We start from the raw sequence: 15971 nt of genomic DNA, 5'->3' as shown, positions 1-15971 counted from the left end.
CACTAGCCTTTTCAATCAGCATTCAGTAATCTATCCAAACTTGATACTAGTATACCGGTAGTTGTAGATAAGCAAGCCCTCTGGGGTATAGCAATGTCCCCAAGTCTAATCAAAAAGCAATCCTGACACAATAGGAATTAGGGGGAATAGATGATCGAAATTTACTGACAGATAGTTTCCAGACATTTGAAGATTTTTATCGCAAAAGGAGCTAACTCTATTCTTGCTAAGTTGAGATATTTGTGATTAAAGCTGCTAAAAAACAAAGAAAATAATGAGAAAATACAGGATATTTTAATCATACCTTCTAGAATATTCCTTGTTATGTCCCAAGTGAGGTATTAATGGAAAGGTTTGATCTTGCCCTATCTGATGATGGACTTAATTTGAAATGTTTTAAAATGGCACTTAGCTCATTTTGCAATAAAACCTTTCACTTGTTCCAATCAGTAAAGAAGGCACTCCAGTGTAAGTTGCTGATTGCCAAACAAGGCACAGCATGAAGGTGTAAAAAAGATCATGGGAACCATCTCCACCAAGCCTACTTCATCACAGGGTTTCAACATCTACTCAAGATCTAATGCCCCGTATGTCACCATCCAGCGATACCATTCAGGCGATGAACTGGGAAATAAGGTATTGGAAGAGAGCCGGCTTAAAAGGACAAATCTGTCTTGACTCTCTGTATTGACTTGGCTACTCTATCCATCAGGATTTGGCTTTCATGGCAAAATTCTTCTCCCGTTGATGATACACTGTACATGCTTGTGCTCAATTGTACTATAAGTTTAGGCAAGCAATTGTCTCTCTATAACAGAGGAGTGCATTAATAACAGCACATGTTGGTATTATTCATACTTATATGATTATTCCTAAAGGTAATAAAGACATAATTTGGTAAGGGGGGCAAAGGGAACCCATCTAGACCATGGGATGACATGGGAAAATCAGCCTAATTTTTAGTTTCATGGTCCATATTTTGACCAGCATATGTCTCTCTTTTATTTCCTGTCTTATGTTTGTTTGTTTTTTGTTGTTGGTTTTGTTGGTTGTTGTTGTTTTTCTCCCAGAATAAAGATGGTTATTTTCATCCGGAAGTTATATATCTAAGTATTGGCATGATGCTGGTGAGGTGTTGCACATACAGAATACTGCAATGGTACAGGTTCAATTCTTATCGTGTTAAAGGGTATGTACAGTTCTGGTCAAGGTGGGGATTTAGCTTTTAATGTTTTGCGAGATATTCAGAAACCACTCTATGAGATGTCAAAGAGCATGCAATTCTAAGGGGTATCAAAAGTTTTTTTTTTTTTTTATGAAACTCGGTTTTCAAATGGCTGAGATATCCAAAAACAAGGTGAAACAAAGAGATCCTAATAAAAGGCGTGACGTGTTGCCTTTTATTACTATCACTTTTTTTGGATAACTTAGCCATTTGAAAACCAATTTTCATCAAATAAACATAGAATCCTTCTTGAAATTACATGCTCTTTCATATATCATAAGAGGTTTCTCATTGTCTCACTCAGGAATGTTCAAAACATGAATCTCTACATCAACCAGTACTGTCTAGTCCCTTTAAACCTTACATGCTGCCTACTCTTTACATGACTCAACCCACATAGCAGGCAAGTTGAAATTCATACACCTACCCAAAGGAGGGAACACGACACAGCTAGCAGATCTAGTTCCCCACCAAAAAGCAAGAGCAAAGTACCTCGGCAGCTTGCAGTTGGAAGTTTGACATGGATGACAAACTTTTTTTCCCCCTCGTTGTAGGATTTCAGGTTGAAATTTCCATCATATCTGATTTCCACTTTACCACCAGCACCACTACTTTTAGTAGACAAGGGGTAGGTTCTGCAGCGCTCTCCCCCTGCCCCCCCCCCCCACACACACTTGGACTCAAGCATGGTATAAAGTGACTATCAAAACATTCTGCACCCATTACTGTAGCTCTTCCATTGTCATGTTTGTCTGTATGTCTGTCTTCTCTTTCTCTTTTCTACTTCTTAAAGGGATGGGATAGTATTGGTTGAGATGAGGATTGAGATTTTGATTTTTTTTTATGCGAGCTACTTAGAAACCACTTATGGAATGTTACAGAGCATACAATAAGAAGAACTCAAAATTTATTTGATGAAAATCTGTTTTGAAATAGCTGAGATATCAAAAAACAAAGCAAAACAAAGCAGTCCTAATAAAAGGTGGGTCCCACCTTTTATTAGGACTGCTTTGTTCTTGATATCTCATCCATTAAAAAAAAAAAAACCTGTTTTCACAACAACAAAAAAAACTTTTGATCCCCCTTAGCATTGTACATGTTCTTTCATATTTCAGGAGAGGTTTCTCATTATCTTACACACACAAAAAAAGTTGGATACCTGAAGCCCCATCTCAACCAAAACTATACCATCCCTTTAAACCTATCATATATTTCTGTGTGTCTGTTTGTCATTGCTTTTCTTCTTATTCTTCTTTCAACTTGTCCTATCTGTCTGTTTCTCTTCTTCTGTATCTTCTTCTTCTCTCTCTCTCCTCTTTGGACCTGAAATTGTCTGTCTGTTTGTCAATCTCTCATATTCAAGGTCTGCATGATTTACACAGCTGATGTTGGGACCATTTCCTACTTGCGAGTAGAAGCTCCAGCTCACTATAGCTTTGAACTCCAAAACATCAAACTCTGGAAAAAGGCAATGGACTTTTTGATAGCAGCAAGAGTGGAGACATTAGCTTGAGAAGCATAAGGACTTTAGTGCTGTGAGGAGTCCTTGGCATCAGCACCCTTTTTCTTCCCAACTTATTCTTCGGGCAATGCACTTTATGTCTTCTTTTCATGTAGTCTCTGGTAGCTCACATTCTGTTCCGTTTCATCCTTTTTTATCAAAATGATAGATCAAGTTGCAGTGTCTAAAGGAAAAATGTCAGAGTTAGTAGATAGGCCCTATAGATATTCAATAGTCTACACATGTGATAATTTAGGTAAACATAGAAGTTGTTTGAATAACTTAAAGGTAGGGGATACCTTTTACAGACCTCCCAAAATGCATAACTTAAAGGTAGGGGATACCTTTTACAGACCTCCCAAAATGCAACAAAACATTAAATATTAACCTCAGGGGACTTGTTTAGGCCACTGCTGAGAAATTTGGAAGTCAACAGTTATCTACAATTTGAATAATGCACAAAACTCAACTACTCAGTAGTTTTGTGTGTCAGCCACACTTAAGCCTTTTTGTTGCAGTCTTCTGTATTTTTTATCTATAAACACAAATCTAAAAGTATTGAGCTGATGTAATAACATATAGAGTGCGTGGCAAGAATGTATATAGAAATGTTTGTAAGTTTTGATGAACTTTCTTCACAAAATATACATGATGGACACACATGCAGTGCATTGGTGTGCAAAGGTAGCCTAGTAATGTACTGGAATTTACAGTGAGCCCCGGAAAAAAAAAAAATTCAATTCAAAATCTAACAGTCAATAAAAATGTACTAAATGTTACCTTCCACTTTCAATACTTTTTTGGAGTTTCTAAAATGATACTCTCTTCAACATACCACTGTATTTATACAACTCTTCATTTGAGGCATGCATCTCCCACCATTTAAAATTTTCTTGCTATGTATCCCGAAGGCTGTACTAAGAAACGTGTTGTGCTGATGCAATTCAAAAGGATAATGAGTTGTTTAGGAGTACAAATTGTATTTTTAATTCAAAATTATGAGGTGAAGTGCCTGCCCCATCCAGAATTGGGTAGGTAGATTGTTACCACGTGTAGTACATGATGATTGAAATATGTAAATCCTCATAGATCAGCTTATTTACTCATTTTTTCTCTATCTCACAGTCTGTTAGATACAAGACACAAACTATCTGTGAAATTCTAGCTACATGAACATGAATTTGTCAATGCTGGAGAGTTGATACGCGCTTGATTTTTTTTTTCTTTTTCATGCTTGACAAATACTGATATTATTCTATTTTCATTTCTTCTTCCTTCTTCCATTTTACTGAATCTATTATTTCTTTCTTGTGTGAATACCTTGGAAAATCTCCACTGGACAACATCATGTTCCACATTGCACTGGAAAAGGAGATTTAAACCAGAAATTGGAGCCCGAATTCACAAATGACATTCAAATTAAATTCATGGTCACATTAGTTAATATACCAAACAAGCATGAAATAGAAGCGCGTACATATGTCCATATCAGTTGGCCTTCACTATTCTAAACCTGTTGGTATAATGCAATGTTTTCATACATCTATGCAAGTCAAGTTTTGTATAATCCATGAATTCCAGCCAGTGTTGTATGTCTAACTTTAGATTTTGCATTCTTTACGTTACATTACATTTTCTCAAGCCTTCAACAAATCAAATCATGTGTTATCACAGAAATTGTTACCTCTACTATAACCCATTGAAGACTAGTCCACAGTATTCTTGGGCTTGGGTAAATGGGAAATGCATGTTGTAGGAAAATTAGTCAATCTTCAATGGGTTAACTTGGAATGACCTTTTCTCTCCCGTGCAGTCAGGCTTTGAATTAATTCCTAACCTTCTATCTGTGTATATGTGTGTCTATGAATATGTACTGTTTATTTTTGCATGGCATGTGCTACCCTTTAGTATGGCGCAGCTGCTGTTGCAAGGCCATAAAAAAATCATGGTATCAACAGTCCGTGGGTGGGCTTATTCCTGTCAGTGATTAATGTAATACATGTTGCATTGAAAGTAATTAACGATGAGATTCTATGGTAAAGTGCAATACCCTAGTTCTCTCCACACATCATATGGCATTGGAGCTGAACAATGTTCATTGGTTGCTGTCTTATTTTGAGTAATTTTTTTTCACTTCTTTTATCCTCACCCTTTTGTGTATCTAAAGCTAAATTATGGTTTCAGGGGCACTTTAAAGGCATTTCAGTGGTGCCATTTCATAAGTGCTCAGTTTGCAGTTCAGCATTTCATCTGATGACTTCTGCTACATACATGCTTAACCCGTTGAGGACGAGTCCCGAGTATACTTGGCCAAGCGTCTATGGGAAATGACCGTTGTAGCAAAATCAGCCCGTTCTAAACGGATTAACTTTTTCTGTGCTGTATTTGGTTTTTGGTCCATTCATGGGATTGTTGCTATCCAAGACAGATATTGTTTAACCCATCATATCCCGGAAACCTAATTTCTGTTGATGTTGGTTTTTGTTTTTTTTTGGCAAAATGTTTTTATTTTTTATTATAGTGATTTTATTCCTGCAGGATCCTTGTTTTTGTAGTGTAAGTATACTAATACAGATCGATTAATGCATTAAAAAAAATAAAGCATCCTATGTATTGCCTACAAGAAAACAGCATGAATCCTATATCAATGGGATAAGATTTGGCAGGCGGTTCTAGCCCCAATGTAGGATTTTCACAATTTGGCAAACAAGAGTGAATCATTTTGGACCCCTGCGACAGCGATGCATTGCCATGGTAGCATTCCATTTTCTGCTCTTTGCTGAGAAAGGACGTTCAACTAGAGGTATTGGCCAGCTGCTGAATACAAACAACCTAGAGAGCTAATCCTGTTTAAACACCATTCCCCCCCCCCCCCCAAAAAAAAAAAGGAGGAAAGAATCAAAAGTGAATGCTCCTGAATCCAGAGCCAGTGGTTCTTGGTATTAAAGGGATGGTATAGTTTTGGATGAGATGGGGCTTCAGGTTTCCAGCTTTTTCGTGAGATAATGAAAAAATTCCTGTGAAACTGACATAATTTTATGAAGAAGTTAATTTGATGAAAATTGATGTTGAAATGGCTGAGATATCCATAAACAAAGAGGTTTAAAAAATGGTAGGACCCACCTTTTATTAGGGCACTTTTTTTTTTTTTTACTTTGTTTTGGATACCTCAGCCATTTCAAAACTGATTTTCATCAAATAAACTTTGAATTCATTTGATAATTGTATGCTCATTAATATTTCATAAGTAGTTTCTAATTATGTTGCAGAAAGTTTAAGACTGAATACCCATCTCAACTAAAACTTTACCATCCCTTCAACCCTTTGAAGTTCATAGGTCCAAACACCAATGGCCCTATGTAGGCAGTGAGGTTGCCTGTAGCAGTGATGGAGGTTTAAATAGTTCAGGATTCAGGTAAGAAGAAGTGTGACCAGCACAAAATCCATGGAGTTTTCAGATTCTCTGTGGGGATTTGGTTTGTTGTCACAATCTTTTATTTAGCCTGTGGGGGAAAAAAGGAATCTGAAAAAGGCCTGAAAAACATGATATAGTCAATAATATGATAGTTATGGTTTCATTTGGCCTTAGTTGTGAAGGAGTTCCTAGTAAAATACCTCTAGAGAGAAAAAAAATCTTTGTAATTTGTAGTCATAAAGTTCCTCTAAAGATAAACAACAATGGACCAAGAAATGACTAAAAACCACCAAAATACAGATGCATTATCTTAAATTCTCTCTCAAACACACACACATACACAGTTCCACTTGCGAGTTGCAAGTATAGCATGAGAGTGAGGACAAATTTCCAATCCTGAACTTCAACCAATATTTACCAATCACCAATATGAGATTCTATGCATAAATGCATGGGGAACCTCCAGTTCCTATAATGTCCATGCCAGGCAGTCTGTGTTAGCATCTCTCAATTACTCAGTGCCAGCTCATCTCTCGGCGTGTGTGCGATCACGTGGCTTGAGCCTGATACCGGACAATGAATGCTACGAAAACATGCGGACGTGAGGTGAGCCGCTCGCCTGACATGCCTGGCCCTAATCGACACGGACGGTGCGCGTAATTGTTTGCAATACAAACTCAGAGGTACTCCCTGTCACTCAGTGGCATATAAACAGTGGCTGTCCAGTGTTTCCATGACGACTAAACCCTTTGTTCCTTTCTTTCAGCTTATTCTGGCAGTGGACTACAAGAACGACATTGCCTGAAGTCAGCCCAAGAATACTGTTTCTAGGTTCTGTATAGAAAAACATGAATTTTGTACTTTAATTTGTTTTTATGACATACTTAATACTGTCAGAACATTTCCATACACTTTGAGCTCTTGTATCAAAGCATTTACATATAATTGTTTTAAACGATCAATTTATCATTAATATACAAGATGTTTTTGAAATGCCATATACGCCATGTGGAATAGTACCCCAGTGTAGACCCAGGCAATCAACTTATTAGAAAAAAAAAAATAAAACTTTAAAGTCAATAAAACTTAAAATTTCAGAATAGTAACTTGACTGAAAATAGCAAAGTTTTATTGATGTCAGAATGATACAATGCATTAATGAATGATTAGGAAATCTGTGCCACTTGAAAGATTATTCTTTACAACTTTCCTAAGAACATTTCTATTCATGACTATAATCTTATATGTACAGAAGTGGTCTAGAAGTCTAGGATTTCAGAGAATTTGGCAAACAGCAGAGCTAAATACAAAATCATATCATTGCCAGCACAATTTCTGTACATCTTTACAAATATGTGAAAAGAAAACAATCATGACAACATCATGCCTCCAAGAAAAATAAAAAATGAGTACCACCCCCCCCCCAAAAAAAAATAAATAAAACAACAACAGTTAAATGGCTTAATGTGAAGACAAATTGTTGTCAAGTTAGTCCATCATGATAGCTCAGGTGCTAAAGCTGTCAATGAGGATGTACTGTATGACACATTCTCTACTGACTGTTTGGGTCGCCATGGAGATGGAACATTAGGAAGTCAGACCATGCCTCGCTGTCTCACATCTCAACAAATATTGATTCTAGAGAAATGGTGATACGGATGGTAACCATCATGCACACCAGTCTGTACATGTACACAGAGGCAGTTGCGGGGAACTGAACGTGACTGGAATAGGCATGATCCATGCAAGATGTTTCAGTTGGTGTCCACCCTCTGTTGAAAGGAAAGACTTTGCCCATCTTCAGAACATTTGAAGTGCAATTCCACACAATATTCAAATTGATATGTGATAAGAAATTAAAACATTCATGCAAACAGACATCTATTGTAATCTAAGACAAGAATCATTTATTTCATTGTGTATAGCATTATGTAGTTGTTACTGTAATAAGGAGATAAAATATTGTTGTAATTGTTATCACATGCACTTCCTGTTCCTCCGTTTCTAGCATCAGCTGTTCCTATGTAGTACAGCTGGTTGATCCTGAGATCCAGTTCATACCCAAGTGTAAATGAATTGACATGATGACCCTAGCATACAGTCACAAAAACAAGAACAGTCAAATTTACTAAATTTTCATATATTTGATAAATCTAAAATGTAAATATAATATGTGTATGTTTTGGATTAAAACAGATTTTTGGTATTTGTTCGAATAGTCAGTATACAATTGGGCATAATATGCTGCCAACCCTAATACCAAGAAAGAAGGAGTACCATTTCGCACTGGCCTGACATTCACTCCACTTCCGTGCTTTATTAGAACTTGATTAGTCTTTCAGCAAAGCCACAGCAGGAGACTATCAGTGTCTAAATGTGTTTGTCCACATCAGAGCCTTCCATTGAGGTGTTATAAAAGAGTGTGTATCTTAAGGAGAAGAGTAGGAAAGACTGATAGAGAATAAAGGGGAGCTATATAAAAAAAGTGAGAGAAAGAAAGGAGAGGGAGAGGGAGAGAGATATAGGACGAGAGTGAGGAGGAGATATATAGAAATATATATATAGAGAGAGTGTGTGTGTGTGAGAGAGAGAGATAGCAAGAGTGATAAAGAGATATATATAAAAAGAGTAATATATATACTATATATATATATATATATATATAACTCATTCTTATTGGCGAAATAATGCATTACTAGTTTATTTCTTGATTCTTCGCTAAATATATATATATATATATATATAAATATATATATATTTAGAAAAAAGTAGAGATATACAGGTATAGAAAATGAGTGAAGAAGAGATAAATAGAAAAAGAGTGAGAGGAGTATATGAAAAAAAAAGAGAGAGAGAGAGATATAGGGGAGAGAGAGAGATGGAGAAAATGAGTGAAGAAGAGATATATAGAAAAAGGTTATGGAGAGATACAGCAAAAGAGTGATGGAGGGATATTTAGGAAGAGAACAGGAGAATGATAAAGAAAGAGAGTTGAGAGAGAAAAGTGTGTAATCAATGTCAGTGAAGGTTTGCAAGTCTGCAAATAGTTCACTTACCACTCTTGCTGAGTACACAGAATTTTGTCCATTCAGGAGATGGTGAAATTCTCACTGTGGGGCTGGAATAAAAGCCTAGGTGATGTCTCTGAGAAGGCGCATCCTGTGTTTATCCAAGGATGATGATGATAGGGGAGGGGGAGGAGGAGGGGTGGGGGGGCTGGTTGATTAGGTGGACGAAACTTGTGTGATGAATGGCGAGTAAATTATATGAATTTTTTATGCTGTTTGGAGAGTCGGCAAGGGTTGAACGTGCATGTGTGTGTGTGTGTGTGTGTGTGTGCGTGTTGTGTGTGGACTTTGGTAATTAAAATTCAGCCCAAGTGGACACTTGACATTAATGGATAGCATCCTCATTTGTTATCTGGCCGGTCTTCTGACAAATAGGGTGAACAACTGCGGAGCGGGTGCTCTTCTTTGGATATAGACAGCCAATGGCTTGACTCAGCATGAACACACACACACACACACTGTGCACATACTTATTCATACATCTATTTGTGTGTATATATGAAGAGTTTGTTTGCAAAAACCGATAAGTCCATTTTTGAAAATTTTGAAGTACGGTCTTTTTCATAAAGTACAAAATAATACCTTTTACATGACATATTGGTCACTACATATAAAGGTATACTTTTGAAGTTATGGTCAAAAGAAAGAAAAATTTTCTTATTATTTTCTTTATTTTTCTTGACCTTTAATCGCCAATATCTCCATTTGGCAAATATGGACTTATCGGTTTTTGCAAACAAACTCTTCATATATTATATATATGCAATACATAGAAATATGAAAAAAAAATATATATATGATACATATATGTGCAACTATGTTGAAAAAAAGGAGAGATTTTCCAGAAGCACCAAAAAGTTTTGCAACGTTTATACATTTTTTTTTTTTTTTTTGGGGGGGGGGGTATAATTATAAAAAGGATGGGTTTTTTTTTTCTGTATATAATTATGGCCATTCTGTTTGTATCTAAAGTTTGTGTAGTGCCATAAAAAATGAAGCAACACAAGTCAACCACGTGCTTGATATGAGCAAGATACTTATATCATATTGGATGGCTATGAATGGGATACCAGGGAATATTGCACGAGTTAGGGCCAATATTGCACGAATCGAAGATGAGTGCAATATTGGCCCTAACGAGTCATGTCTTCCTTAGGCCTATTTCTTCCAGGATTTATGTCATTTTAGTTTATTTATTTATTTATTTTTTTTTTTTTGGTGGATTTCCTCTTTAACCGGTAGGAAGACAAGTTCCGAGTATACTAGGGCAGTTGTCTATGGGAAATGTGATATAATATGAAATGTTTAAAGATATCACATTCTTTCTTTCTTCCTAAACCTCCTCCCATTCTAACCAAGTTGGTTGTGTCTTGTTCTCACCACAGGTAGATGTAGCAGACTGTGAACTTCAGGCACAAGAGGGCGACACACTACTTCTTTCCTACAATGTAAGTCCTGCTCTCATAGACCTGTCCACCAGCATGCAGTGATAAGAAGAGTTTTATTGCGAACAATTTGACTCCATTCTTGTCGAGGTATTTGCAGTTCACACAAATAAAAAACAGTGAGAAAATATGAGATACTTTTTATTCATAACTTTAACCCGTTGAGGACGAGTCCCGAGTATACTCGGGCAGGTGTCTATGGGAAATGCGTGTTGTAGCAAAATCAAACCGTCCTCAACGGATTAAGAGTATTGTTTTGTCACAAGTGAGGTATCACAGGAATTATTTCATCTTTCTCAATGTGATGATGGACTTCATTTAAAATGTTTTAAAATGGTGCTTAGCCCATTATGACATCAAAATCTTTGTGTTTAACATAATACCATGGGAGCATCAAAAAGAAAAGAGCAAATCTCTATTTTCTGAATTTGTAGTTGCATTCCCCTAACTAAAAACTATCATATGAAATAATTATGATTTTGTTTTAGATATTCAGATACCCAGAGTATGAGGAAGAGTATGAAAAATTGACCACCATGAGATGCACACATACAGGTTTGGCATACCACAAGAATGTAAGTTTAAAAAAATAGAATGTAAACTGGCGTGACCACAACACAACAGTCTCTTCTTTGGGTTGACCTCTTGAAGGACACTGGTATTGGTCTTTCTAGCAGTCCAGGGGATCTTTAGCCTACCATTTTCCGCCAGCACCACATTTCAAACACATTTATCTCATCACAATTTAACTTTGATGTGAATTTTGTCCTGTTTTTTTTTTTCAATCAGTGCACATTTGATAATGGAGTATTACTTAGTGTCACTGCTTCTTACTAACACAAGTTCCTTTGACTCAATTTTTCTCTTTCTTTTTTTTTTCCATCAGGGCACATTTGAGAATGGAGAGTCATTTAATGCCACGACTCCAGGCATCCCTGTGAACCTTACCCTAGGAACACTCATCCAGGGATTGAACTCAGGCCTATCTGGTGCCTGCGTTGGGTGAGGGCAGTTCCCTTTCCCCCTCCCCCCTCCCTCCCCTCCCATTTTCCCCTCCCCCTTCTCCTCCCCCCCTCTCCCTCCCCTCCCATATCCCCCTTCCCCCTCCCCCTTCCCCCTCCCCCGGTTCTTGGTACGTTTGCCTGCGATGTGCACTCTTGATGATCGAATTCCAAACAGAATTCATCTTGTTCCTGCCCTTCACCTCTAGTCCTGTAGTATACAATAATGTGCCTGCAATGCCAAACAGCATGCATCATATTTATTCTGAGTACCTCTAGCCATGCACTACAGAGATGTATTTGCAAATAAATGATCTATCAGTATTTTTGCCATTCAAACCTTCATGGTTATTATCAAAACAATGTAAGAAAAAAATTTCTGCATTCAATTCATTTTTGATAATATTATTCACATTGAAGTTTAAATTCAGTCTAATTATCTTACTTTTTAAGGGTTGTATGTTCTAAGCTCTAAAAGAGTAGAGATTATTTCTTTTCTTTTGTTTTTTTCTCATTAAACATTATATCCTACAGAAGCAATTTCCTTGTTTTGTGTATCTTTTAAATTTGATTTTACTATTCATTGTTGGTGTCTCATAAGATAAAGTACAAAAATCATTTTAAACTGCGGCCTTTCCGTGATCATGTATAATTATTTGCTTTGCTGGGCAGGCATAGTATATTCATATGCCATTTGAGTGTAATTGCTGACTTTACAAATGATTCCTGAATTAGCTGCACTTTGTGCAAATTCAAATTCCAACTTTTCTTTCAAATTGGCAGTAATTTACCTTATAAATGACTTTTTGATTTCTTGCAGATTTTCTCAATTTTAATGGTTCCATGAAATCTTTTTCCAATATTAGAAAAGCATTGAAAGTTATGGTAACCAGTTTAACAATACATAATCATCTCTAAAGGAATAGATTTCCAACACAGCTCCCTCTTTCTCTCCTCAAACATTCCAGGCAAACAAGGAAAATTTTCATTCCACACCAACTTGGTTACGATGACGACGCTGATGCTGGAACCAATGGAAATGCCATCCCACCTGATACTGACGTCATCTTCCTCGTCAAGGTGATCAACATCTTCCCTTTCGAAACAGAGGTTATAACCAACGTGTATGAGAACACTACAGACTTCGCCCTTATAGATGGGTCAGACAATTTGCTAGAGAATGATAGAAGTAACGAAGGTGACAATAATGACAGCAAGAGGCCTTTACGGAACCATCCTCACGCCGTACCGCATCACTCCAGACCATTCTGGTGGTATCTCCAGTTCCTCGCCATTCCCGTCCTCATCATCCTCCTGGTCGTCGATGCCTACTATCTCTACAAGATCTACTTCCCACACGGCCGTGTCAAGTTCTACAAAGTCAGGGACCACGAACCAAATGACATCGTCAGCACGTTGTGAAGTTCCCCAATGTTGGGCAAGGAGTGTACTGTAAAACATGATTAATATTCGCAGCATGACATTTTTCCATATTGGAGCCAATGGCATTTTCGGTGGCATGAAATTTTCACGAATTGCCAGTAGCATTCAATGCATACAGTGTAGGCAAGAACTTTCGCTCACATTTTTAATTTTGCAAATCTTCGCTCGCAAAATTCGCAAAATTAATATGGATGCAAAAATTCCTCATTTTACAGTATAAGAAATCATTCTTAGACATTACAGACACCCCTTTCACTTCCCATCAAATGGCACTCTAGTGTTGTTGAGACAACTTTTCTTTCTTCTTTAGTTATTGGCAAAATAATTGATTTCAAAAGTATTGACCTGTAAACTCTTTACGTGCCACACACGCCCGACTGAGCCAAGTTGGCATATCTAGCTCAAATGCACAATCGTGCCAAAACCGATCAATAATCACCAAATACTGCCGCAATAAAAGTTTCACTCGCGATGCCATTTCACACACATGCTGCTTGCACGCCTGGTGATTGAATAGTGGTGTTCCATAGGAGTTTTTCAAGTAAATTTTTAAATCGCAGTTGTGTCTACGAAAGTCATGCCTCCAGAACAGGACAATACCATAGCTGATGGCCGTTGCAAGAAAAAAATTCACACCTTTGTCATAAAAATTTACATATGTCAAAGCTTACAATATTTTCTCAACAACTTCACTCATTGCATGTCTAGTATCAACGTTTGTATAAAATGTTCCATGGCTTTCAAAAACAATATATATTATAAAAGCTTTCATAGACTACTGTCTCAGAATAATGTTGCACACAGATGGCTTACACCATGGCACATTAAGAGTTTAAAAAATTAGAAGGAAGAGACAAGTTGGAGAAGAGAAGTGGCCCCACAATTTACAGGTTTATCTGGATAAGGAGATTCTTAAAAGAGAAGAAATAACATCAATTTAGCTAGCTGGACTCTAACTTTGACAATGATACATAGGATAACTGTTACACAGTTCATTCGGTTACAGCTCGTCATTCCGAAGGTTCGTTATTCTGAAGGCTCTTTATTCCTAAGATTCGTTATTCCGAAGGTTCATTGTTTCCAATTTCATTTTCGGATTAACCGATCTTCGGAATAATGAACCTTCGGAATAACGCCACAAATTTTTGGATTAATGAACCCCTTTTCATTTTCGGATTAACGAACCTCTAGGTATAGGGAATTTGCGTGTTTCGGAGTAATGACTCGGAACAACGAACCTTCGGAATAGCAAACCTTCGGAATAATGAGCAGCACCCGTTCATTCAGAGGAAGCTATTTTATAGCCCACCAATGTACTGCTCTTGCTTTCTCTTTCTCCAGGAATGTGTGTGTGTTTGTGTGTGTATGTATGTTTATATATTTATGTCACACCTTGTGTGTCTGAACTACAAGATGTGTGAACTTGTGTGAATGGAACTAATTTGGATTGAGAGTGTTGCTCACTGTAGTAATATATCTTTGTGATTTTGTATTTTGATTGTGATACTGTTGAGATACATTTGATTTAATTGAATTGCCACACAGGGACCTGTCTAGATGATTGTATTCTCCTGGATTCTTGAAATTTATTTGACGCAAGTTTGTTTGTTTATCTTCAATTTGTACTGTAGATGGAAGAAACATTGATTTTTCTCAAATCAGTATAATGCTTTCAATACTCTGATGTTAAAATAATGTAAATTGTACTACCTTAGATGATTATGTCTTGTAGATAAAGGGATAATGTACATACACTTGAGGACTTGTAAATGTTAGTTAGAAGTATTTGTATATAGTGCTAGTCTTGGAAATGCTGTTCAAAATATTTGCTGTGATTTTTCACCTTGAACATATAGGAGATACTCAGAATATCATGATTGCTGAAAGTAGAGTTTAAGTTTAGTAACCCTGTAGATACAAGTGGAGAGTTATTATTATTTTGATGTATATGATGTGCCATTTTGGGTGTTCACAAGTTATCGTAAAAAATTATTGTGTTTTATAAGATATGATGTAGTTTATCATTGGATGACTGAACTAGGTATGCCAAATGCAATCCTGTAAAGTCTTTCTTAATCCCTTCCATACTGAATTCTGAAATCCACATAGACTTAACACACAGCTCACCAGGTTCCTAAAGTGAATGGGTTAAACTGTGAGTACTCCATGCTAATCTAAAGCACCGCAGGGTAATTCAGGACTTGAGGGGGTAGTCCAAAATGGTAGAAAATGTTAGAATTATTGGAAGAAAAAGAAGGAAAGATTTTTCCTTTCTCCCTGGGCATTTCCTCTGAAGTTTTGCTGTCAAGTTTCAGATTGAAATGTGCTCATAAGTCAGCTTGAAATGCTAACAATTTATGTAAGATATAGCAAGGCAATATTCTTCATTATATTTCCCCTATATTGTGATTGCTGCACGTTGATTGGCTGAAAGGTATTTGCCTATTACGAAACAGAAAATATATTCCTGTTAGTCAGATGACCTTTTGTGCAGTCAGACAGCTGATAGTAATTTAGCTGTGAATTAAGTTTTATTTTTCAGCAGGTGCCACAAGACATACCAATATTTCTCGCCAACTTAAGTGTTGGCATGGCAACAGATAACTTGCCCCACCCAGTGCAAGATTTTGTACTGCCTATGCAATGACATGTGGACCATTAAAATGTTCTGTTTAAACACTCACAACAGCCCTACCCAGTGTAAACTTCTGGCTGTGTAAAGCCCACTCGAGTGAGCTATACATAGATATAGGCCATACAAATGCGAACACCTTAAACATACTTTGTGAGTGGTGCAAAAATAAATAATTGGCTTCAAATTACAGATGAGACAAATTTTCAATTCTTGCATGATCTTGATGTGAATGCCATCT

The 15971-nt window shown here is 36.9% G+C and overlaps 1 protein-coding gene across 1 annotated transcript; it reads left to right on the top strand.

The window, feature by feature from the left end:
- Positions 1-519: 519 nt before the first annotated feature.
- Positions 520-13077, top strand: LOC140239845 (uncharacterized). Its single transcript, XM_072319668.1, has 4 exons — positions 520-636; positions 10595-10657; positions 11541-11656; positions 12624-13077. Exons 1-4 carry the CDS (start codon positions 520-522, stop codon positions 13075-13077), a joined length of 750 nt encoding a protein of 249 aa, XP_072175769.1.
- The last annotated feature ends 2894 nt before the right edge of the window (positions 13078-15971 follow it).

The sequence above is a fragment of the Diadema setosum genome, chromosome 16, assembly GCF_964275005.1.
Source record: "Diadema setosum chromosome 16, eeDiaSeto1, whole genome shotgun sequence".
Classification (NCBI taxonomy): Eukaryota; Metazoa; Echinodermata; class Echinoidea; order Diadematoida; family Diadematidae; genus Diadema; species Diadema setosum.
This window is presented reverse-complemented; position numbering and strand designations above follow the sequence as displayed.

Bases quoted from the DNA above. Each gene is read 5' to 3' on its own strand.
- LOC140239845 (XM_072319668.1), top strand. From the start codon at position 520: ATGGGAACCATCTCCACCAAGCCTACTTCATCACAGGGTTTCAACATC. The intron at 637-10,594 runs GTATTGGAAGAG...TTCTCACCACAG, and splicing joins GCGATGAACTGGGAAATAAG to GTAGATGTAGCAGACTGTGA. The intron at 11,657-12,623 runs GTGAGGGCAGTT...CAAACATTCCAG, and splicing joins CTATCTGGTGCCTGCGTTGG to GCAAACAAGGAAAATTTTCA.